The sequence below is a fragment of the Oncorhynchus clarkii genome, chromosome 9, assembly GCF_045791955.1.
Source record: "Oncorhynchus clarkii lewisi isolate Uvic-CL-2024 chromosome 9, UVic_Ocla_1.0, whole genome shotgun sequence".
Lineage (NCBI taxonomy): Eukaryota > Metazoa > Chordata > Actinopteri > Salmoniformes > Salmonidae > Oncorhynchus > Oncorhynchus clarkii.
In genome coordinates this window covers 50,186,511-50,212,025 of record NC_092155.1, presented here as the reverse complement: position 1 = coordinate 50,212,025, position 25,515 = coordinate 50,186,511, and the positions used below count along the sequence as shown (strand labels likewise).

Below are 25,515 nucleotides of genomic sequence, written 5' to 3'. Positions count from 1 at the left end.
ATGACAAGGTAGGGGTGGTATACAGAAGATAGCCCTATTTGGTAAAAGACAAAGTTCATATTATGGCAAGAACAGCTCAAATAAGCAAAGAAAAACAGTCCATTACTTCAAGGCATGAAGGTCAGTCAATCTGGAAAATGTGAAAGACTTTGAAAAGGCAGTTGCAAAAAAAACCATCAAGTGCTATGATGATACTGGCTCTCACGAGGACCGCCACAAGAGAGAAAGTTACCTCTGCTGCAGAGGATAAGTTCATTAGATTTACCAGCCTCAGAAATTGCAGCCCAAAAAAATGCTTCAGAGTTCAAGTAACAGACACATCTTAACATCAACTGTTCAGAGGAGACTGTGTCAATCAGGCCTTCATGGTCTAATTGCTGCAAAGAAACCACTACTAAAGGACACCAATAAGAAGATGAGACTTGCTTGGTCCAAGAAACACAACCAATGGACATTAGACCGGAGGAAATCTGTCCTTTTGGTCTGATGAGTCCAAATTTGAGACTTTAGTTTCCAACCGCCGTGTCTTTGTGAGAATGGATGATCTCCGAATAAGTGATTCCCACCATGAAGCATGGAGGATGAGGTGTGGGAGTGCTTTGCTGGTGACATTATCAGTGATTAATTTAGAGTTCAAGGCACACTTAACCAGCATGGTGAAGGGGTTAAACCAAGGCCTCATACCTTTTTTAAAGGGTTAATAAGTTGTTTTATGATAAACTGTATGGTCTCCTCTCAGGAGACGTGTGTGAGAACACCTGTTTTTGAGTGTTGTGCCCTTCACACACTATCAGAAGGCGGAAACCGTCTGGGCCCCACCGTGGCTGAGGTTCTGAGAATACGACTGGTTTTCTGAGAACACAAGGCTGCTGCAGACCTGATGAAAACAGCCACCTTTCAGAAGATGCTTAGACTCGTTCATCTTGTTATGTATGACCTTATACTTGTCATGAAAGGTCAAGTTTCAGTCAAATCCACTTCTGAGCTTTTAATTGCTGACAAGATGGTTGCTGCTGTCAGGGGGAGGTTATATTTATTAAAATGTTGCCAGGGAAAGTCACGCAAAGGGGAACTGGAGAGGTTATATAAGTTACAGGATGTCTTAGACACTTTTCAAAACCTGGGGAGAGCTATCATATACTGTACTCTGTATCAACTTCTGCCTACAATTGTATTACTAAAGGAGAATTGTAATACTTAAACAAAGAGTATGTTTCCCGTCTACTACATATATGTTTGATAATTAGATAGACCTGATCATGTGTTGACGAAATTGACCAACAATGGCTACCACAGCATTCTCCAGCAATACGCCATCACGTCTCGTTTGCGCTTAGTGGGCCTATCATTTGTTTTTCAACAGGACAATGACCCAACACACCTCCCAGGCTGTATAAGGGCTAATTGACCAAGGAGTGCTGCATCAGATGACCTGGCCTCCACAATCACCTGACCTCAATCCAATTGAGATGGTTTGGGATGATTTGGACCGCAGAGTGAAGGAAAAGCAGCCAAAAAGTAATCCGCATATGTGGGAACTCCTTGAAGACTGTTGGAAAAGCATTCCAGGTGAAGCTGGTTGAGAGAATGCCAAGAGTGCAAAGCTGTCATCAAGGCAAAGGGTGGCTACTTTGAAGAATCTAAAATGTAATTGTTTAACGCTTATTTTGGTTGCTACATGATTCCATGTGTTCATAGTTGTGATGTCTTCACTTTTATTCTACAATGTAGAACATAGTAATAATGAAGAAAAACCTTTAAATGAGGTGTCAACGTTTGATTGGTACTGTATATACAGTGCATTCGGAAAGTAATCAGACCCTCACTTTTTCCACATTTTGTTGCTTTCTTATTCTAAAATGTATTGCATTGTTCCCCCCCCCCCCCCCCCCCACATCAATCTACACACCCCATAATGACAAAACAAAAATGGGTTTTTATCACAAAAATGTAAATGTTACATAAGTATCCAGACCCTTTACTCAGTACTTTGTTGAAGCACCTTTGGCAGCGATTACAGCCTTGAATCTTCTTGTGCCAAGCTTGTAGCGTCATACCCATCTGTATTTTGGGCAGTTTCTCCCATTTGTTCTCTGCAGATCATCTCCGGCTCTGTCAGGTTGGATGGGGAGCGTCACTGCACAGCTATTTTCAGGTCTCTCCAGAGATGTTTGATCAGGTTCAAGTACGGGCTCTGGCTGGGCCACTCAAGGAAATTCAGAGACTTGTCCGGAAGCCACTCCTGCGTTGTCTTGGCTGTGTGCTTAGGGTAATTGTCCTGTTGGAAGGGGAACCTTCGCCCAACTCTTTGTGCTTTGCTCCATTCATCTTACCCTCTCCTGAATTGTCTCCCAGTCCCTTCCGCTGAAAAACATCCCCACAGCATGATGTTGCTACCAAGGACTTCACCGTAGGGATGGTGCTAGGTTTCCTCCAGACTTGACGCTTGGCAATCAGGCCAAAGAGTTCAATCTTGGTTTCATCAGACCAGAGAATCTTGTTTCTCATGGTCTGAGAGTCCTTTAGGTGCCTTTTGGCAAACTCCCAAGCGGCCTGTCATGTGCCTTTTTACTGAGGAGTGGCTTCCCTCTGGCCACTATAACATAAAGGCCTGCTTGGTGGAGTGCTGCAGAGAAGTTTGCCCTTCTGGAAGGTTCTCCCATCTCCACCTAGGAACTCTTGAGCTCTGTCAGAGTGACCATCGGGTTCTTGGTCACATCCCTGACTAAGGCCCTTCTCACCCGACAGAGTTTGGCCGGGCGGCCAGCTCTAGGAAGGGTCTTGGTACTTCCAAGCTAATCCCATTTAAGGCCACTGTGTTCTTGGGGACCTTCAATTCTGCAGAATTGTTTTGTACCCTTCCCCAGATCTGTTGCCTTGACAATCCTGTCTACGGACAATTCCTTCGTCCTCATGGCTTGGTTTTGCTCTGACATGCACTGTCAACTGTGGGACCTTATATAGACAGGTGGGTGCCTTTCCAAATAATGTCCAATTCATTGAATGTACCACAGGGGGACTCCAACCAAGTTGTAGAAACATCTCAAGGATGATCAATGGAAACTGGATGCACCTGAGCTCAATTTCGAGTCTCATAGCAAAGGGTCTTTATTATTTCTCCTTTATTTATTTGTAATAAATTTGCCAAAAAATGATTACAAACCTGTTTTTTTCCCTTCATCGTTATGGGGTATTGTGTTTAGATTGAGGGGAAAGAAGTATTTAATCCGTTTTAGAATTAAGCTGTAATGTAACAATGTGGAAGAAGTCAAGGGATTGGAATACTTTCTGAATGTAGTGTGTGTGTGCACACTACCATTCAAAAGTTTAGGGTCACTTAGAAATGTCCTTGTTTTTGAAAGAGAAGCACTTTTTTTTTGTCCATTTAAACAAGGTTGCGGGATGTCCGGCCTCCGGGCCATTTTGTGTGTGTGTGTGTGTATATATGGTGACCACAGCCATTTTGCTGGTCAACTACCATAATCCAATATTCAATGACTGCCACAGCTGTTGTGTGTGTGTGTGTGTGTGTGTTCCACAACAGTTAGAGCTAGGGCCTGCTTGGGCATGCTGATGTGTAATATGGAACAGTAATGTGAGCGCGTCAGACTGGCTTACAGTCTGTCCTGTGGAATGTGTGTGTGTGTGTCTGAGCCCTGAGGCCAGGCTTATCTGTTGTGGGAGCTGGGCTGATCCTGCTGTAATAGTGAACCTGCACCCCATATGCCTTTTCACTCTCAACTAAAAAAAAAATGCACAACATGGATTGTTATGGAGAATCTGATGTAGCAGTCAGCCATACAGTAGCTGTTATAGCGGGAGAATACCAATCATACACTCACTCCGTTAAATCCTCTGACACCTACCTTGCGGCTAGCGCAGGTGGAACAGGAGCAGTTGTCGGGTACGCTCAACTACACTTGGGTTCCCATGGCGATACATTACCATAGCCACTGGGTACACTTTGGAAGTTGTTATTGATGTTCAGTAGTTCCTCTGCTGAGCTTGTTCCCCTGGCAGAGTGGTGTCGGTTTCAACGCAGCAGAGGATGGAGGAGGAGAGAAGGTAACTTGACGGTCTGTCTGCAGGGGGTTCAGCTTTAGGCGGTGTGGGATCATAGGGATGTTCGTCGCTGGAGTTCTGCAGATGACTTACTCGGGGAGAGGCAAGACAGATTTCTCTGATCGGACTGGTCTCGCTGTGCTCTGTTTTTTTTTTTTTATGAGACCCTGAGAGAGGACATTATTTGGTGGGATAAAATGTTATTAACTGGACGTTTTTAAATCATGACATAAATATTACACTATTTTAGTGTTGATGTTCTTTACCATACACACACAGCTAGCTAGCGTGATTTTGAGTGGAAGGCCAGTGCGATTCTCACTGTGCTGTGTCAGGAAAATGAGAGGGTAGTTTCATAATTCTACCCACAGAGCCCTGTCCATAGCACCCTACACATCGGTTGGCCATAAATAAGCAAGACGTGCATGTTTTGGACCGTAGAAGAGAAGTACTGTAAAGTCTGGGCCTTGCTTATAGGAAGCCATCAAGCTGCTGATATGAATGGACTTGGATATAGTCTCACACAGGGCTGGGTAACACAGCCTAGTCCTTTCCATGTATTCCCAGTAGGACTGCTGCTGTAACACAGGCCAACCAGGCTTACTGACGGGCTATATCCTCAGCCACACCGGCACGTGATTTTCTTGTCTTTCACCCAGCTTTCTCTGAGGTATATCACGTTGTCTAACAGACCAGAGGTGTTTTTCAGCTGGAATAACCTCTGGGGAAAGTGAAAGTCCATAGAACGGTTCAGAGATTATTTGTTCATGGGTTTGTTAGGGACAAATTATTTTATGATGGTTAAAAATGATGCTTTAAATTTTGTTTCGCAGTTTACTGGAATCCTTCACTGGGACCATTCCTTTGCTCATCTGTAACAGGTAAAGGAAAATTTGTCTCGGCTAACCCTTTAAATGGGAAGAAAGTGTAAGGGATCTCACGTGACTGAGGAAGAGACCCTGCCTGGCTGCTTCCTGCCTCCAGAGTGGCTGTTCCTGATTCAAGGCAAAGGGTGGAGTGAGCGCAGGAGGAGGAGTATTTTAGTGAGGGAGTGAACCAGCCTCTACAGATTTGTGTTCAAGCAGAACTCCGCATACACACACTCACTCAGGACCCAGATGCATGCTCTACATTCTCATAGTCAGCTTTCATTCTAGAGGGCTTGATTCTCCAGTGTTCTTGTCCAGATCTTTGAAACTCCGCTGAGGATTCCACTCGTGGACACACAAGTAAGTAGGACTATCTGGACGAGCTGACCAAACAGCCGGAGTGTTTAGAAGTGGTTTGTGTTTGTTTGATTCTACACCAGGGGGCTTGGGCGTTCTGTTATTTTAGGTAACCAAACTTTGACTCATGGGAAGTAACTTTTGTACTCCAGAATGTAAATGATATTCATATTAACCCGAAGCACATTCCATTTGTAACTAGATGCATGTAATTTGTAATTTTGCAGTATACAGTTGAAGTCGGAAGTTTACATACACTTAGGTTGGAGTCATTAAAACTAGTTTTTCAACCACTCCACAAATTTCTTGTTAACGAACTATAGATTTGGCAAGTCGGTTAGGACATCTACTTCGTGCATGACACAAGTAATTTTTCCAATAATTGTTTACAGACAGTTTATTTCACTTATAATTCACTGTATCACAATTCCAGTGGGTCAGAAGGTAACATGTTGACTGTGCCTTTTAAACAGCTTGGGAAATTCCAGAAAATTATGTTAGGCTAATTGACATAATTTGAGTCAATTGGAGGTGTACCTGTGGATGTATTTCGAGGCCTACCTTCAAACTCAGTGGCTCTTTGCTTGACATCATGGGAAAATCAAAAGAAATCAGCCAAGACTTCAGGAAAAAAAATTGTAGACCTCCACAAGTCTGGTTCATCCTTGGGAGCAATTTCCATACGCCTGAAGGTACCACGTTCATCTGTACAAACAATAGTACGCAAGTATAAACACCATGGGACCACGCAGCTGTCATTCCGCTCAGCAAGGAGACGCGTTCTGTCTCCTAGAGATGAACGTACTTTGGTGTGAAAAGTGCAAATCGATCCCAGAACAACAGCAAAGGACCTTGTGAAGATGCCGGAGGAAACAGATAGAAAAGTATCTATATCCACAGTAAAACGAGTCCTATATCGACAGAACTTGAAAGGCCGCTCGGCAAGGAAGAAGCCACTGCTCCAAAACCGCAATTAAAAAAGCCAGACTACGGTTTGTAACTGCACATGGGGACAAAGATCATACTTTTTGGAGAAATCTCCTCTGGTCTGATGAAACAAAAATAGAACTGTTTGGCCATAATGACCATCGTTATATTTGGAGGAAAAAGGGGGACGCTTGCAAGCCGAAGAACACCATCCCAACCGTGAAGCACGGAGGTGGCAGCATCATGTTGTGGTGCTTTGCTGCAGGAGGGACTGGTGCACTTCAAAATAAATGTCATCATGAGAAGGAAAATTACGTAGATATATTGAAGCAACATCTCAAGACATCAGTCAGGAAGTTAAAGCTTGGTCGTAAATGGGTCTTCCAAATGGACAATGACCACCAAGCATACTTCCAAAGTTGTGGCAAAATGGCTTAAGGACAACAAAGTCAAGGTATTGGAGTGGTCATCACAAAGCCCTGACCTTAATCCCATAGTACATTTGTGGGCAGAACTGAAAAAGTGTGTGCGAGCAAGGAGGCCTACTAACCTGACTCAGTTACACCAGCTCTGTCAGGAGGAATGAGCCAAAATTCACCCAATTTATTGTGGGAAGCTTGTGGAAGGCTACCCAAAATGTTTGACCCAAGTTAAACAATTTACAGGCAATGCTACCAAATGCTAATTGAGTATGTACATTTCTGACCCACTGGGGATGTGATGAAAGAAATATAAGCAGAAATTAGTCTCCCTCCACTATTATTCTGATATTTCACATTCTTAAAATGAAGTGGTGATCCTAACTGACCTAAGCCAGGGAATTTTACTAGTATTAATTGTCAGGAATTGTGAAACTGAGTTTAAATGTATTTGGCTAAAGTGAATGTAAACTTCTGACTGTAGTGAAAACCTATCATATGGAGACTTCTATCCATTAGACACAGCCGCTGTCCATCCTCTCTGGCTCCTGTGGTCTCTTGGTTGTTTGAATTTTCCTAACCTAAATACTGGCCTTGATTATAAAAGTTGGCAGCTCTGCTTCAAGACAATCATCTCTTTCCCTAATTGGGTGAAAGTATGTATGGCAGTGGAAGAATTTAAGAGTAAACACATTCTTGCCAACAATGCATTTGAGAATGAGCATGTTGAAAACCATGGTGACGATAATCATGTAGGGCAGTTGGGGTAATGTAGCTTTAAGTCAGAATCACATGTTGGCTGGGGAATGTTTTGTCTCTGCCGTCAGCCTGTGTGTATAGGCTAGTGTATAGTGGCCGTATCTCCTCTGGCCCTCAGCTAAAACAAACAGAACATCACCACTCTCTCAGGGGCACTTTGGGCTTTCTGCCTGCATATGGCAAAACAACATGGGATTCTAGGGGTTAATCATTGGATGATGACTGCGAAGCGTGTCTGTGGGGTTCTCTGGCAAAGCCAACACTGAGGCACCGCCGACGACTCAGCCCGGCCACTCTCTTCCCCAGCATCACGTCTCTGTGATTACTGGCTGGCTGGCTAGGGACATGTCTATGTGATTGCGCCCGCGCCTGTATTTTGGAATACATTCATTGCTGAGGGGGGATTTGTACTCCCTATCTCTTTCCCCTTAGGCTGAGCTACCACAGTAAAGGCCAGGACTGTGTAATTGTCTTTTCTATACTGTGTTATCTAACATTAAGATTAGTCATGATGAGGAGGGACGCAAGGGTCGTAAGGTTGCTCAGCAGGGGACTGAACACTGAGCCCTAGGGTTTTCAGAGAAACACAAATGCTTGTGAACATTTTATAATAGAGAGATGACAATTGAGATTGAGTTGGAACACTTTGATTTGTTAGGGTGATATGGGCTATATGGAACACTGTCTAATCCTCTGTCAACATGACTAATGAGTGTTTTTCCTGGTAGGCCCTACTTTCAGAACTCTTTGAACCCCTTTCTCTTTTTTTCTAGTGGGCTAATGTGGACAAATTACAGATGTCTTTGTCCGTATGTTTGCGCTACAGAGCTTAGCTCCCCTAAGGAGCGCTGTACCACCTGCTGTTGTTTCATTACCTCCTCATTTAGCCTAGGCCACACACGGTTATACACTGCTCAGTTTAGCGAGAGATGGGTCAGTGTGAAGGATGTATTTTGTGTGTGTGCATGTTTGTGTGCGACATCTGTCTGTGTGAGGGGGGTGGGGGGCAGTAGAGTAGACGGTCAGTTGGGATCTCCAGTGTATGTAATTGTGAATGGGATTTTGTATCCTGAAGCCATAGACAGACAGTGATGGTTTAGAGGGGGAGTTATGCTCCAATGACTAGCTCTAATCTGACTCTCTGTTGACTTTGTCCTGCTGGGTGTGTGATTGTTAGGGCGGGGGTGTTGGCAGGCACAGAGAACATCTGTACTTGTACCCTAACGGACACTCTAGTATGGGGTTTCTCGCCATCCATCTCTCAGCCCAATCTGCATTAGCCTAACTTTAATGCAGTTCAACATGTGTGTGTGTGGAGGATATATACATTGACCCTATGCCATAAGGTTACAGGTTTTAGATCCCATGAGATTTGCTGATACTGTGGAGTTGCAGCAGCAGTCCTCTCCTGGTAAAACTTATCTTCTTTACTCCAGTAAAACCTCTTAAATCACCCCCTGGAGACAGTGGTTGATAACCTCTGAACTGTTGGGTGACCATAAATCTGGAGCACAGTGGGTGGTGGGGTTAGTGGTGACAATCAGTCTCTGTGCTATCCATTGGGTTGCCAATGGTTGTTTTTAGTAGAGCAATCTTGGTTTTGCTCTTTTTACAGGTTTTACTTTTTGCTGTGAGTGAGGTTATCAAGTCTGACATTTTATAAATTTCCTTGCTCTGTAGTTGGCCTGTTAGATTAGTGGAGAAGGCCAATACATGCATAGCTCCGCAAAGTGATGTGAGTTCACAGCTCTGCAGGGTCCTCTAGCCTCTCAGTCCAGCAGGACAAACAGTCAGTCACACCATCTCACTGTGTTTGTTTGTATATCCATCTTGGTCACGTTTCCTGTTGTGAAATGAGTCACTGCTTCCTTCTATATGTGTGATGTAGCCTACCTGAGAAACCACGGCCAATGGCAGCTTCGCTTCCCCCTCTTTCTGTGGTGACTCTTCTGTAGAAGGTGGCACCCCTGTTGTTGTCCTTCACTCTGAGGTCAATGTCCAGCAGGCCAAGGCTACTGGGGAAACCAACTGACTCCTGATTGGCAGGCTCGCTTGGCTCCTGACTTGAAACTGCTTTCCAAGACTACTGTCTGCCACTTTAACCCTTTACAATAGCACCACTGCCTGACGGAAGCCCTCTTTATCCTGAAGCATATGAATAGTAAGGCTGTATTCTTCAGGAATTCCTCTGTTCAGTCCTGACCTCTTCCTCACTGTCTCTTAAAACCCCCTGCTCTCTGTCTCCGTCTCTGTCACGTGATAGATATTATGGGAGAAGCAAATTGCTTCCAGTCACATAATTCCCTTGTAATTACCCCTCATGGCTCTCTTGCCATGTACTCTGTGGGCTGCTTTTTCCTTTCAGCAAGAGGCCACTGGGTTGGTGCTGACCACAGATAGATGGAGCACCTGTGGCTTCATGTGCTTTTCTCATAAGGCATAGCATTCTCCACTAATCATCAGCTGGATGAAAAACTGTACACTCAACGAAACAGAGGTAGAATATTGCTGTGAGCCTGGTTAGGGAGAGCACAGCTATTTCCATTCTCCATTTGTGGTCATTCCAACCACAGTGAGTGATGTAGTTGAATGTTCAGCCAGGCAGGCAGCATGTCATGCAATTGGAGGTGTTTTTATTTCTGACAGGAGGTATTCCTGGCCCATTCTTTCCCCCGAACCCCCCCCTGTACAGTTGCCAGGTTGCTGAGGGCCTCTAGTTATTAGATCAGTTCACACCTCAGCCTGGGGCAGGAACTAGTTAAAGTTGAATGTATTTGCACCAAAGAAAACAAGTGATAAACAACAATACAAAAACAAAAACCAGTATGACATTGACGTTTACACAACCACACCCAAAATGCATTGTTAGGTTATGGACCTGCACTGTGTTGGTGCCTTTCCAATGAGACTGCTTTAGTTCGGCTGGCTACCCGAACGATGGGCTCACATACTCCCTTAAAAGACCGTCGCTTGAAAAATGAGAAAAAAGCGGCAATAGTACTGTTTGTCCATTTTGAGACGCTGTAGCCAGGACAATTCCTCAATAGTCACAATTAATCTAAGAAAAGTCAAGAAGTCTGTCATTAATTGGCTTTTTTGCCAATGAGATCTGATTCTGGGAAGCATGTGGAACGCCTTTACCCTCGCACCAGGGTGTCGCCAGTGTTTTATGTTAATGTTAGCGCCAGTGTTATTGTGTTTCCATCAGGCGTGTGGACACTAAAGACTTGTGGCGGCCAGAATCAACAACCTTTGTGGCGTTTTTTAAAAGTTTATCTAGCCATATTGTTACGTAGATGCCAGCTTCGAAGTACCCTGGGCCTTGCCTGGGCTCCAAGTTAGTGCAGCTCCGCTGGACCCATGACCCAGTGAGACACGGGTGCTGGCCTGTGATGAAAACAAAAGTCTGAGCCTTTTGGGTAAAACACTGGGGTAAATCTTAATTTGTAAATGCGGCAACAACTGTGGATCTACCTCTGAATGACAATGGCTGGTGCTTCAGGAAGAGATGGGTAGGTTGTGTTTACACACCTTCCTTGTTAATACACAGCATTTGGGATTCATAGCCGTATCACTGGCTGTGGGCACAGATAACAAAGCGAGGGGATGGAGAGTGGATTTCAGGATTATGCCATCTGTTAGGGTGGGTTTTATGTGGGCAGTGGCACCGTCCAGGAAGAAAATGATTACCCTCTCTTATCACCAGGAACAGGAGAGGTTTATGATAATTACCAGAACAGTAATTTGTTTGTGTAATTACATCCAGCATGTGTAACGATACAATAATGGTAACCAGACACTAGCAGGCTTGTGGTAGTTAATTGGGCAGTTGATTTAGGTCAGGGGGGTTACTGAGTCTCTTGTCTGAATGAAAATGTGGGTTCTGGAAAGGGTACTGTCTGTCTGAGATTGGTCTAGCCTTTGACCACTAGCTGCTGTGTTGGAGTGTTTGACAGTGTCCTGCCCTCGTGTGTATGTCAGTGGCCCTGTAGGGTTGCAGCCTCGCCTGCATGTTTGAAGCGCTGTACAGTAACTGTGGATGTGAATGATGACTGGGTCGGGGTCTAGCACAGACACCAGAGAGCCTGCCAGCCACCTCACCCCTCTGCCTGAGCAACTGTGCCAGCTATTAAAAGACCTGCCTCTTCGAGACGTGTGTGTGTGAGAAGAGATTGAACTGCACAAGGCAATGCAACCTTGTTTTATGTGCCACTGTCATGATTACAGTCACGTCCTTCCTGTTATTTCTCTGTTCTCTCCATGCTCCCTATGGCTCACCTGTTATACAGACCCTTTGAGTGTTTGCACACTGTACGGTACACTAACCATTCCATTCCTATGTTCATATCTATCCATTCCCCTAAGTTTTGTTAGCTGACTGGTAGACTCAGGGTCATACTACATTTTACATTATTTCATAGCAGGATGTGGCATATCAAGGCATTTCCTACTAGAATTCTATGCTCTATTTCGGTGGAGATTTCTCCTTTTGGTTTGTCACATGCAGAGGATGAAAGGAGGCGTGTGCGTTGTTAGTAGTACGGGCTGATGCCTGTCGGTCCTGCTTTCTCTCTCTGATGCTGCTGGAGAGGGGGGACATGAGCTCTGGGAGACAGCAAGGCTATTAAAAGATTAATAGAAAAATGTACAGCGGAATATGATCATGGTGGTGATAAGGGGAAAGAGATGAGCCCAGCCAGCAGTAACGCTCAGTGTGATGTAATCCGGGGCTTTGATGGTGTAACTGTAATGAAAAAAAATTACATTCGGAATTGCTTTTCAATTCCTCTGAAACTGGGGATCAAGAAAGGAGGAGACAGAATTGGTGGACGAGAGCAGCTGTCATCGGCTGTGAGCATAGACATGGGAACAGCAAGGGAGCAATTCTCTTCTTTCTCCACATGTATTAAGAGTACTTTAAAAAGTCCAATCTTTACCAGGAAGATGTGATGCTCCTGAGATTGAGAGGATATGAAACATGATCGGCTGATGTCTTTACAGTTTTGCTCTTCTCATATTTCTTCACATACTTTCTCTCACTGTATGGCTATAGTGTTGAACAAAAAGCAGAACAAGTAGAGCAGTTGAGGATGTTGAAATGTTTTAATAAGACCCTGTTTGATGCAATTCGATGTAAAATATTGCAGCTTTTTTACCCACCTCTCCCCCTTTTTTCTTCTCCCTTTCAAATAATTTCATTTGAATGAAAATTCAGTTTGTTTTGTTGTCAGTGGGGGGAGGGGTGCAATTGGTCAGAATCCTTTGACTAAAGCCAATAGCAGCGTAGCTCCCAACCTCCACCCCTCCCTGCCCTGCTGAGATTCCCTGTCTGGCCTGTGATTGGCTGCATTGGGACTCAGCAGCCGGAGGCAGTGAGTGTGTTTAGGGGAGGAGTCGGATGGCGTATTAAAGCCGGCCGGTCTGCTGTCCTTTTGCTTAAGAGTGCTCCAGTGTGCGTTTGTTAATGTGGAGCAGTAACGTTACAGGGCGATTCTCCTGTTAGTCTGACAGTCTTCCTCTCTCTCTCTTTCCTCTCCAGGAGCCCTGCTGGAGCTTCACTCCAGGAACCCTGAGAATCTGTGGAACTACCAGATCTGTTGCTTTTCCGGGACAGACAGAAGGATCAGGAGATTGAGTTGCTCTGTCAGTCTGCCTGTGTGATCTAGTTACCAACCAGCGGCAGCTAGGCTAACCCCAGGATCTGCCCCCATTGGGTCACTGAGCCGGACTGATGTGGAATGTGAACCATGGTGACCCTGTTCCACAATTAGCCTTTCAGTGAAGAGGACAGATAGGGACGACGTGAAGAAAGGAAGAAGAAAAGGAGAAGTAAGAGCAGCAGCAGTAGCAGATAAACCGGTAAGAAAGTTAATTGGTCCTTGGGTGAGAGGGAGGGGGGGGATAAAGGGGCTGTGCAAAACACCTATTTTCTCTGGCTTGAGACAGTTGTGAGCACAAAAAGGACGTTGACCATTACTGTCTCACTGTTTTACTTTTCTCTCTGCTTTTCTTTCAGACCCCAAAATGCCTGTAGAGACCCTCCGGCCCTCGGACGGGTGCCTGGTGGGGGTCCCCTTCACCTCAGCCATGCCTTTCCGCATCCTCAACAAGGGACCCGACTACTTCCGGCGGCCCGCGGAGCCTGGAGCCCGTAAGCTGAGCGCGGTGGAGCGTCTGGAGGCGGACAAGGCCAAGTATGTGAAGAGCCAGCAGGTGGTGCTCACCAGGCAGGAACCTGTCAAACCACCCATCATCCGCAAGCCTCTGCTGTCCCCAGGCATGATGCTGCAGTGTCGGATCAATGCCCCCCCGGCCCGCAAGGTCCCGCGGCGGCCGGCTGACTCAGAGAACACAGGAGGGGTAGGGTGGCGGAGGGGACCCCCTCTTAACCTGGATATCCTCAACAACCTCATCAACGTGTGTGATGGACCCCTGCACTGCTCCCCGTCTCCCGTCCCTTCCTCGCCCTCTGCCTCCTCTCCTTCATCAGGAGGGAACAGCATGGGGAATAGACTCTTAGCTGACCAGGAGAGGAGCAACCGAGTCCTGAACGACTTTAAACATGTTAATAACTGCAACACCTCCTCCACATCCTCCTCTTCCACCTCTCCCTTTAACAACAACAGCCAGGCCTCCCCTGCCGAGCCCAGCCGCCTGCCACCTCCTGTCCCAGCACGGGGCATCAGGGTGGGGGTGCCAGTGCCCTACAGCACTCCAAACTCAGTGACGGTGCGCAGGGTGGATGTTAGGCCCCAGGCTGAGGTGAGGAAGCCCCTGAGGACCCACCTCCGGCCTCCGATCAAGCCCAGACAGACTGCCCAGCCCCAGGTAGCCCAGCCACAGGCCCCACCACCTCCTCCACAGCAGCCCCAGACTAAACCTCTGTCCCTCACCCCCATGCAGGCTCTCCCCTCTTCCCCACCCTACCTGCCTCCCAGCCCCATGGTGTTCGGGGCCAGTATGATGCCCCCAGCCTCTCCTGCTTTCACCCGCATGTCCTCAGCCAGTTCCAGGGGGTCTCGGCCCGGCTCGGCTCGTAAACACCCCTCTCTACACCGCTCCAAGTCTGACCTGAGCGACCGGTACTCACGAGCCACAGCCGACCTGGAGCGCTTCTTCAACTACTGTGGGCTGCACCCAGAGGAGGTAGAGGGCATGGGGGGAGTGGAGCGCTTCGCCAGGGCCAGCTCAGACATTGTGTCTGTGTCCAAGATGCGCAGCGTCAGCACCCCCAGCTCTGAGTGTGCGCAGGCCCAGGAACAGGGGGAGGACGAGGGTGAGGAGGGTCCTGCCCGACCTGGGGAGCGTGTCCCCTACGGAATCTCAGTCATTGAGAGGAATGCTCGCGTCATCAAGTGGCTATACGGGATCCGCCAGGCGCGGGACTCCAACGCTGTGTCCAATGTTTAGAGGAAGGAGACAGGACAGGGAGGCTCTGGAATGATACCCAGGCCTGTCCCACATTGTTTTTTTAATATTGATAAATCCCACAGACCATTGAGGGGTCTTTGGTATATATTGTTTTTTATTTTTGTTTCAAGGAGGACATTGTTATTCTGTTGCCTTACCTCATGTTTTAGAATATACGTTTTTTTTTGGAGGGGGGGGCATTATTTTTGAACCATCAATCTTTCAAAGTCGGAGAGCACTCTGGAGCACATGAATTCATCTGGGCTGCAGGTCAGGACTGCTTCCCTAGAAGAGCAGGACAAGCAATCACACTTCTCAAACAAACATTGAAAGCAATCATGTCAGGGATAGAAATGACTGAATGCTGAGGATGATGTTGATGGGTGTAGACCAGTGATGCTGTGGTCCCTGCTGTCTGTTTGTCTGTCACACAGGTACTAAGGATGCTGTGTAGAGGGTCCCAGAGCCCTTTTGTGTCTGCACTGGGGTTGGAGCTAGTCTGATGATGCAAGAATAGACTGTGTGTGAAGAGCAAGTAAGACTTAGAACCCCGTTGATACTGTGAAACATGAAAGCTTTTTTTATTTTTTTACCTTCGCTCTAAGACTTCATTAATACCGCTGATGTTGATTCCAGCATGCAAGTGAAAGTCAATATATTTGTGGGTCATCTCAACATAGCACAATCACCTGTACTCACAAATACACAATGAAAACACAGACGTTTTCAGGTCTACGACGGAGTAACATCTGTAGCTCTGTATTGCAGGTGAGCAGGGTCTCTAATCAAGCATTGGTGCAGTTTAGTGTTTCTGTTTATTCAGTGAGGAAGTATGTCTGGGTGCGGATGAGAGTCTTGTGGTAAGTGTAGGGTGGATGGGTAGGGGTGCTGTCTGGGATTGGAGGTGAGGAAAGTCTGACACTGCTCAATGGAAGGGGGATCAGGATGGTTGGAGTAGGAATGAGGGAATTCTCTGAAAGTTAACAGGGGGTGACTTCGGTTCTGCGTGTCCTCGTCAGCCTACAGAGAAGATGGACCAATATGTCTTTTAAAAATGCAATTTGAAGTTGTTACAAAACTATTGTAATCGTACTATTCAACAACTGGTGCATAGCATTCAAGCTTTGTACAAAAGTGCAATCTGGTTGCATCTATGTGAACATACACACAGACAAACCCACACATTATATGCACACAAAATCCAGGCACCAGCCACCCGCACAACATTAGTGTGAGTGTTGTGTGTAACTAAATTCTGAAGTATGTGTAATGATAATATGCACTCTGCAGGGTTGGAGTCAATTCCATTTCAAATGATTGGAATGGAATTGACCCCAGCCCTGGCACTCTGCTCTGTGTGAAGGGAAAAGAGGGGAGGCTGTTTATTTATGTGATTTCCTGTTCCTCTCGGAGACTGATGGAGGGCTCAGTGGTGAGACGATGTGTAGGTCTAGGACTGAGCTCCACGGTCTGTTGATGTGCTTTTGAGGTCAGCAGTGTCTGACTGCCCAAAGAAGAGTCAAGCTACAACTTGCAACATGGTGTCTTTCTTAACATGTCAATAAAGAATAAAGTTTTAGGAAAAATATATTTCCCTGGTCAGTGATTATGCTTTCAGTGCCTACCAAAATATTCAATGGTGTAGAGTTTGTCATTGAGTTGAATGTCTTAAGGTCATTGTGACGGCATATGGACATAGACTCTGTTTTTTAGAGGCTAAGTTCTGAGATGTTCAATGTGATGCGGGTCCAGAGGAACACCCACAGCTATTCCCAAATCTAATGTTTTGCATGAATTGACAGCAGCACTCCCATGTCCCTTTTGACAAGTTAAAAAAAAATATATATTTGATGTTTTTCTATAGTCTCTCATCCATTATTTAGAATGAAAAACTTTATTTAGTACATCATGCTACAGCTCTATTTTCTTCCTGATATGGCACAGGTCCAGAAGAGTGTTGGGGCCCGATTCCGCCTTAGGACATTTAGCCTTTCTTGCGCTCACCATTCCTACACACTTCTCATTAGTTGGTGTTTAGACCTACCTTATGCAGGTGCTTCATGGCCTTTGCAGACGTGGTTCCCTTGCTGAATAAATGTAATTCAACTGTTGAAAACATCCCACTTGCTGTGTTTTCAGTACATTTATCTTCAGCCATTCCTTTTAAACACAGTGTACCTTTTTTAGTTTGACTTTGGTCGACACAGTCTATAGAATATATTTAGAGAACAGTTCAGAATATTAGGGATCAATGAAAGAAAGCCATGGAAATACTGACATATTTGTCGTTTCAGCACCAATTGGTAGTTTTACAAATATTCTCATCTTGTAGATTTATTAGGGTTAGGAAAGTATTTATGAATCATAAACGGGTTAGGAGAGCTTTTACGCACAAAAGAAAAATGGTTTGATTCATTCTGAAAAATGCTGCATTGTTCTTCAACCCATGGTAATGTTGGAAGGTTAGTGTACATGTAATGGGGAGAATAGTGTACAATAGTAGCCTTGCCTATTGCCTGCACTAACCATGGAACTTAGACACAGCAAAATATTGCGCAGTGCGTTGGCTTCAAACTGTCATGGCTTGGTCTGCGCTCTGCTCCATAATTATTTCATTAGCCTACATGTCTTTTTATAATATCAACTATTACTAATGATCCTCAGAAACAACCACATGGCTGCGACGGCATTTACCGAAGAACCAAGTAAATGAAATGATTATGTAGGCTGTACCAACTGAAGGGAACTAACAGTAAAATGTGTGGTTATTAGGCCTACTGACTGTGGCTAATATTTAACATGATGGAAACAGAGGAAGTCAGGGTATATTTAAGTCATTCGAGAGCGGGCCCATCCCTCCAAGTTAAGGCCGTACAATTTAAATTATGCGTAATGGCACAGCATTTTCATAAACTTTATTGTGGGAAAATTTATACAGTGCCTTGCGAAAGTATTCGGCCCCCTTGAACTTTGCGACCTTTTGCCACATTTCAGGCTTCAAACATAAAGATATAAAACTGTATTTTTTTGTGAAGAATCAACAAGTGGGACACAATCATGAAGTGGAATGACATTTATTGGATATTTCAAACTTTTTTAACAAATCAAAAACTGAAAAATTGGGCGTGCAAGATCAGAATCCACAGAGGGGATTCCATTCCATTTACGGAAGCTTATTTGCCTGCTTTACCCAGTTGTCTTCAATGGAGCATTTCTCCTTCATACTGACAGAGAGGAGGATGGATAGGGAATAGATGGGGAGGGGGCCGAGTCGGGGTTGTTACCCAGCTGCTGAATTCCACAGTGGCCCTGCCTGCCAAACCCTGTCCCATGGCACGTTACTTCAACATCACCTCCTCACCCAAGGATGTGTTCTGATTTAGGGTGCAGGTTTAAGTAGCTTTGGGGAGGGTTATAGTGTTGATGGTATTGGGGCAGCAATGTGCTATGGATCCATAAACAAAGTGATAAATATTGTCCCTGAGGCTGGGATGAGGCCCAGTGGCACCAACCACCTGTCACTCTGGTCAGCAGTGATTCATGTCCAGCCCTCAGTGGAGAGAGAGAGAGGAAGAGGATGAGTGGGGGAGGAAAGGATGGGTGAGAGAGTGCACCTTCTGCATGCCAATATGCTGGGTTTTAGGGCTTATACAGAAGGAGCAGACTCCCTTGGTCTGGGAAGACCAGTGTTGTTAGGAACACGGGTATAAGGACAACAGGGACTACTGCCATTGTGTTTTTAGTATGCCTTATTGGCCCCTCTCAAATTTTCCTTCAACAGCTTTTCAAAAGTAGAGGATCCTATGACGTGAAGGAAGTAAACTCAAGCATATTTCCTGTGTTATCCCATGCTCTGTCGTTTCCCATTAGACTGACAGACAAACAAACGGGATCAGCTAGCTCTCAGGCAGAGTGAGTGAGGAAGGCATAGAGGAGGCCATATGTCCATATTGGCTGAGAGATCCGCTGGGCTCTGGTGCTCTGCAAGGGGAAAAACACACACACATCTGCATTTTCTCACAATCACACACACTCGTGGAAATGTAGCCGTCTTAGTGTGTACTGCATGTTTGCTGAGTGTATGTCTCTGTTCTGTGGGTGAGTGTATGTGTGTGTGGAGTCTGACTTTAGACTATGAGGCCTGGGTTAAACGGGGGGCCAGGGAGAGTTTGTGTTGTAAACTGAAGACTTCCTGAGCCCTAGTTCCTATAAGAAGGCTTCTGCTAATGTATGTCAAGCCCTGACACACTCACCCACCAGTGGGAGGGAGGGAGGATGACAGACAGTGATAAGCTGATTAGGGACAAGTGGCAGATGGGGTCTGTGTGTGTGTACATGCTCTGGGTGCTGTATCCTGTGGGAAAACTAGGGGACAGTGTGGTTTTTAACTTAGCATGTTGCAGCACTCCACATGGATCACATCACAACTTACCTGCTACACTGACGCGGAGGCATATCTAGCCTTTTCTGTACATACAAATACAGCCTCTAAATGGTACTGTTCAGTACAATACTCAACTGGAGCCCCTATGGCTCTAGCTGCAGTCAGATCAGCATCTTCTAACCATAATCTTTAAAAGCTAAACTGTGAAACCATCTTTAGATCAGCTGAAAGGGACGAACGAGTGCCAGTCTGGCAGGGGATATAGGGCGGAAGATGCCGGCGAAACAGGATATTTATAGATTGTGTAAAGCATATTGACAATATAACACGTCAGCCTATCTAACCCACTAACAGAAAGGAAGATTCCCATGCTTTAGATGACGATGGCAAACAAGGTTATTAGTAAGGTGTCTGTGCTTGCTACTGTTTTGCAACAGTAAAGTCATAGCGTGGGAGGGCAGGAGTGCAGAGCCATGTCTAAACCCGTTTCTGTCGGATCTCTTACAGGGCATTCAGAGACACCAACGTGTCACTTTAGGAGGCGTGCAAAGCAACTCCTTTAATAATGTATCAAGCTCGTAAACGAACATGTGAATGCAGAAAAAACACAGGAGACACACTCAAACAATACTAGTTGGGCTGGTAGACCATCACTTGAGAAAAATGGTCCTATCACTTCAATTGCTAAACCATATGAGCTTTTGTTTATCAGGTCCTTGGAGGTATTTTATTATTTCAGTGAGGGTCAATGAGTGAGTGTATGTGTCTATCGGTTCGGGTGCTTGTCTTTCCATTTTGTTTTCTGGGAAACTTTCAGACTTTCCGTTTGGAAATATGTACTGTAAAAGGCACTAAATCACAGAGATAAGGAGAAAGTCAGCCAGCCAATCAGATGAGATGTGTCTTCCTCTGCACTTTGATCTGTCTGCTGCACATGGCCAAACACAACCACACCTGTCTGCCTCACAACCCTACGCTGTCTGACAATAACAATGTCAGGCCAGGAGCCGTAATTAACGGAAACAACGGATTTACCCTCCCACGACGGATGCCAAATATTGAGAGTACCTCAGGCCAGAGTTGGGCAATTCCAGGGCTGCTTGTGTTTATCTAACCTCTTTCATTGAAAAATCCCTTGACTGACATCACAAGTTTGATAGGAAGTCTCCCACCCTGTTGTTATTGCAAACCCTGACCTTCTATGTCCTGTAATGAACTACTCTCCCGCCAAAGGTGGGCAGGGTTTGTCTTTTTAACACAGGCTGGGAGTGACCAACCTATCAGTACTGTTGGTCACCCAAATCATAGTACAAGCATGTCAATAATGATGTAATATGCTCTACTGTATTTTATAGTGATGATTACCACATAGTTTATTATGGTGTTGTAGTGCACTATAATGCACTGTAGATATGCACAGATGGACTGTCACAGCACATTAAAAAAAATGATGTATGTGATATACTCTTGAACCATAATTCCAAGATATTGCACTGAAATATAGGTCAGTGTGTGTGTCGCTATGTCTTTCAACGGGGTAATTGACTTAAAGCAGACTTTAAGACAGACTTTTAGATCAATCAGGCCCCGATTTCGACCCGAGTTAAGCGCGCACTTCTCTCTTTATGCGTATTCTGATCTTGAACTGAAGCATGAGAATAGCACTGTTCGTTTGGGTGGAGATCAAAGAAATGAAGGTGTGGCGGAGGTGTGTCTGAACCCGTAGAAAGGTGCTATCTACGGCCTAAAGGGGTTCTTCGGCTGTCCCCATATAATAACATTTTTTGGTTCCAAGTATAGCTGTTTTGGGGTTCCATGTAGAACCCTTTCCACAGAGGGTTCTACATGAATCCCAAAATTGTTTTAACTGGAACCAAAAAGGGTTTTACCTGGACCAAAAAAGGGTTTTACCTGGACCAAAAAGGGTTTTACCTGGACCAAAAAAGGGTTTTACCTGGACCAAAAAGGGTTTTACCTGGACCAAAAAAGGGTTTTACCTGGACCAAAAAAGGGTTTTACCTGGACCAAAAAAGGGTTTTACCTGGACCAAAAAAGGGTTTTACCTGGACCAAAAAAGGGTTTTACCTGGACCAAAAAAGGTGCTTCTATGGGGACAGCTGAAGAACCCTTTTAAAACAGTGTACAGATAAGCCGTATTCAGATTTTTACTTAATTCTCTCATAATTCCAACACTTTTATGCCCGAGGAAACCATGAATAAGGTCGTGCAAACCTGCCGGTTCCATAGCTAAAAATAACAGCATTCTCCATGCGCTGTCATTTCTAAACTGATAAGAGCTATTGATGAGAGCTAGGTAAATGAGTAATCCGTTTGGAGAAGGGGATTGTAAATACACATAGCAAATGTTTTAGATCATTTTCCCTTATGATCCCTGGAATGTGAAACCAGTTAAATGGAAGCAAACAGAAAATCATATCAACATGACATGAACTTTTCCGCAGTGAAATAGACAATAAATAGGTGTGCGGTTATCTTAATGCCTGAATTTTTTTGCATGGATGAAATTTGGACATCAAAGCTTCTGTAGGGCTGAACATGCTGAGTTGATGTATGTACTTTATAATGTTTTAATTATAGCCTAAGCCTGGGCTTTTTTCCATTTTATTTTACAACTTGTATCATGGGAAATATTAGCCACTATTGGGAGCCACCATCAGTAATACCCATATACATTTAGAACTGTCACTTTAGTGTTAGTTCTCTTCAATTTGTATCTTACATCCTCTGTCAGGTCTGTGTTAATTATTCCTGAGGGTCGCTAGCATTAGTGGATCATATTAGGTTAACAACTTGTATCCTATTTGAATCAATATGGTTCAAGACGACTGGACCGTTGTCATCACAGTTCCATGATTAGTGAGGATTAGAGTAGATTCATAGGACAATTGTTCAACACCTACACTTTTTTCCACCTTACAATATTTAATGGATTGAAATTGAATGAGAACTTTCAGGATGAATCAAACCACTGTATTTTTTTAAATCAATATATTTAGAGAGTAAAGGCTCTCCAAACCAGTTTTTTTTAAATGATTCATACATACTTTCCTAACCCTAAAATGTTCCTAAATAATCTAACAAATCAGAGAATTTTAAAATCAGTCGGTGCTGAAATTGAGATGAAGATGCATACATGACATTCTTTCATCGATCCCTATATTTTTAAACCCGTTCTCTCAATGTATCTCAATGTCTGTCGTCAAAATTCTAATTAAAGGTACACCATATTTAAAGGGATTACTTAAGATAAATGTACTGAAAAACATATTGAATGAGAACTCCAGGAGAAAATCTGTTGGCCAGCAAGTGGGAGGGTTTTCAACAGTTGGATTACATTTATTCAGCGTGCGCAAGGGAACCACACCTGCAAATGCCATTACGAACCTTCATAAGGTAAATCTGAATACCAACTACTGAGAAGTAGTAGTAGTAATTTCCCAATGAGCCCTTAGTGACTGAGTTGATGAACAACAAGGCTCCAGAGGTCAGATTTCAATAAACACTGAATATTTTCTTATTTAACTAGGCAAGTCAGTTAAGAACACATTCTTACTTACAATGAAAGCCTAGGAACAGTTGGTTAACTGTCTTGTTCAGGGGCAGAATGACAGATTTTTACCTTGTCAGCTTTCGGTTACTAGCCCGACGCTCTAACCACTAGGCTACCTGCCGCCCCATGCTGGATCAAATAGAAAAAAGCTGAATTAAAAAGACTGGAGTGTGTTGAATAATTAATGGCAATGGAGAGGACAGCATGTGTGCAGAGTTGCAGCTGGATGAGAGCCTTAGCTTGTTAGCTCCATTGATTTGTTGGAGCCAGTTGTCCTAGTAGGGTAGTGGTCCGTTGGAACACAGCTGGTGCCCAGGACTGAGACAGGCGTGAGCAGCTGCCCACTTGGTCGGACTCTGAACTGTGAGTGAATATCATCTTGGAGTCTGATAAACACTGAGACACTGGCAGATACTCACACAAACTGGGGGACTGTGATATGCTGAGAAACAGAGAAATAGAAAAACAAAAATGACAGACACACAGGAAGAGGACAAGCAGACAGACATACAGAGCAACATGCACAGGGTACTACGTGCTAGCGAGTACTAATAATACAGTAACAGCAACATCAACAAACAACTTCTTTGTTTCTTTCTTTCTTCTTTGTTTCCTTCTTTTCAATTCAGGCAGGAGCCTTTCAGGGGTAAATCCCTCTAGTAATTAAAGCTGCAAAATCTACCCCACTTTCAGCTCCAGCTAATGTCCGTAAGACTGCTTCTAAAGCTGGTCTGCCTTCTTCTTCTATAGAAGGCTTGTGTGTATAAGTCTCTTTCGTTCACACACACACACACACACACACACACACACACACACACACACACACACACACACACACACACACACACACACACACACACAGAGTTATGTCCTGATTTGCATGTGCTTAGCTTTAGAATAAACACTTGAAATACATATGCATCATATATGCAACTTTGTACTGAGAACAACGTCTACACTGGGCTGGGGTTACACAATATGGTAGCTCAGAGAACCCTCAGTGTGTTATGATGTTCAAGCTTGGCTAGTTGATTCATCCCATCTCAGATGTGGTGCCCATTTTTCAATTTTTAGATACCATTCTTGGCCGGTGGTTCACTGACTCTCTCCACGGTTTCCACCCACACCATGGGATCCGAGCATCCCTTTCTCTGTGCCAGTTGATGGGCATAGAGTCTCTGTCCTGCCCCTCCGTGCCAGGGAGGTGGAGCCCTGCTGTGAGTGAGGATTACAGTAATATACAGTATCACCATTGTTTGTTTTAAATGGGGGATGGGTCATGTTTTTACACACCAAGGCCAGGGATCTGTCATGATACTGTCTGCATCAAGAACACACCTTGATCATTCTCAACAAACTTATTGTGAGTCTGGAAGGAGAGTTTACAGTCCAACCAGACACCTAGGTATTTGTAGTTGTCCACATATTCTAGATCAGAACCGTCCAGAGTAGTGATGCTAGTCGAGCGTGAGGGTGCGGGCAGCAATCGGTTGAAGTGCATGCACTTAGTTTTACTAGCATTTAAAGCAGTTGGAGGCCACGGAAGGAGTGTTGTATTGCGTTGAAGCATGTTTGGAGGTGTCCAAAGAAGGGCCAGATGTATACCGAACGGTGTCGTCTGCGTAGAGGTGGATCAGAGAATCACCAGCAGCAAGAGCGACATCATTGATATATACAGAGAAAACCAGGTGAGGCAGTCATTTGAGAAGGCAAGGCTCTTGAGTCTGCCGATAAGAATGCGGTGATTGACAGAGTCGAAAGCCTTGGCCAGGTTGATGAAGACGATTGCACAGTACTGTCTTTTATCGATGGCGGTGTGATATCGTTTAGGACCTTGAGCGTGGCTGAGGTGCACCCATGACCAGCTCGGAAACCAGATTGCATAGTGGATAGGGTACAGTGGGATTCGAAATGGTCGGTGATCTGTTTATTAACTTGGCTTTTGAAGATTTTAGAAAGGCAGGGCAGGATGGATATAGGTCTATAACAGTTTGGTTCTAGAGTGTCTCCCCCTTTGAAGAGGGGGATGACCGCGGCAGCTTTCCAATCTTTGGGGATATCTGACGATACGAAAGAGAGGTTGAACAGGCTAGTGATAGGGGATGCAACAATTGAAGCGGATAATTTTAGAAAGAGAGGATCAAGATTGTCTAGCCCAGCTGATTTGTAGGGATCCAGATTTTTTTTTTTTGGGGGGGGGGTGCAAGTTGCTACAGGGTGTGCTGAGATGTTGGACAGGGTAGGGGTAGCCAGGTGGAAAGCATGGCCTGCCATGGAACAGTGCTTATTGAAATGATTGATTATCGTAGATTTATCGGTGGTGACAGTGTTTCCTATCCTCAGTGTAGTGGGCAGCTGGGAGGACGTGCTCTTATTCTCAATGGACTTTACAGTGTCCCAAAACTTTTTGGAATTAGTGCTACAGGAAGCAAATTTTGGTTTGAAAAAGCTAGCCTTAGCTTTCCTAACAGGCTGAGTATATTGGTTCCTGACTTCCCTGAAGAAGGTGTTTTGGTTCCTGACTTCCCTGTCTCCGAGAGATGAACGTACTTTGGTGCGAAAAGTGCAAATCAATCCCAGAACAACAGCAAAGGACCTTGTGAAGATGCTGGAGGAAACAGGTACAAAAGTATCTATATCCACAGTAAAACGAGTCCTATATCGACATAAACTGAAAGGCTGCTCAGCAAGGAAGAAGCCACTGCTACAAAACCTCCATAAAAAAGCCAGACTACGGTTTGCAACTGCACATGGGGA

The 25,515-nt window shown here is 44.8% G+C and overlaps 1 protein-coding gene across 2 annotated transcripts; it reads left to right on the top strand.

Annotated features, from left to right (window-relative positions):
• Positions 1 to 5,145: 5,145 nt before the first annotated feature.
• LOC139416473 (protein FAM110A-like) lies at positions 5,146 to 16,389 on the top strand. Of its 2 annotated transcripts, none has more exons than XM_071165103.1 (3): positions 5,146 to 5,291; positions 12,933 to 13,252; positions 13,410 to 16,389. In XM_071165103.1, the coding sequence occupies exon 3, from the start codon at positions 13,418 to 13,420 to the stop codon at positions 14,801 to 14,803; it is 1,386 nt and encodes a 461-aa protein (XP_071021204.1). In that variant the 5' UTR covers positions 5,146 to 5,291; positions 12,933 to 13,252; positions 13,410 to 13,417; the 3' UTR covers positions 14,804 to 16,389. The 2 variants fall into 2 exon arrangements, with proteins under 2 accessions (XP_071021204.1, XP_071021205.1); XM_071165104.1 differs by having other exon boundaries at positions 5,156 to 5,279.
• Positions 16,390 to 25,515: the final 9,126 nt, after the last annotated feature.

Bases quoted from the DNA above. Each gene is read 5' to 3' on its own strand.
- LOC139416473 (XM_071165103.1), top strand. From the start codon at position 13,418: ATGCCTGTAGAGACCCTCCGGCCCTCGGACGGGTGCCTGGTGGGGGTC.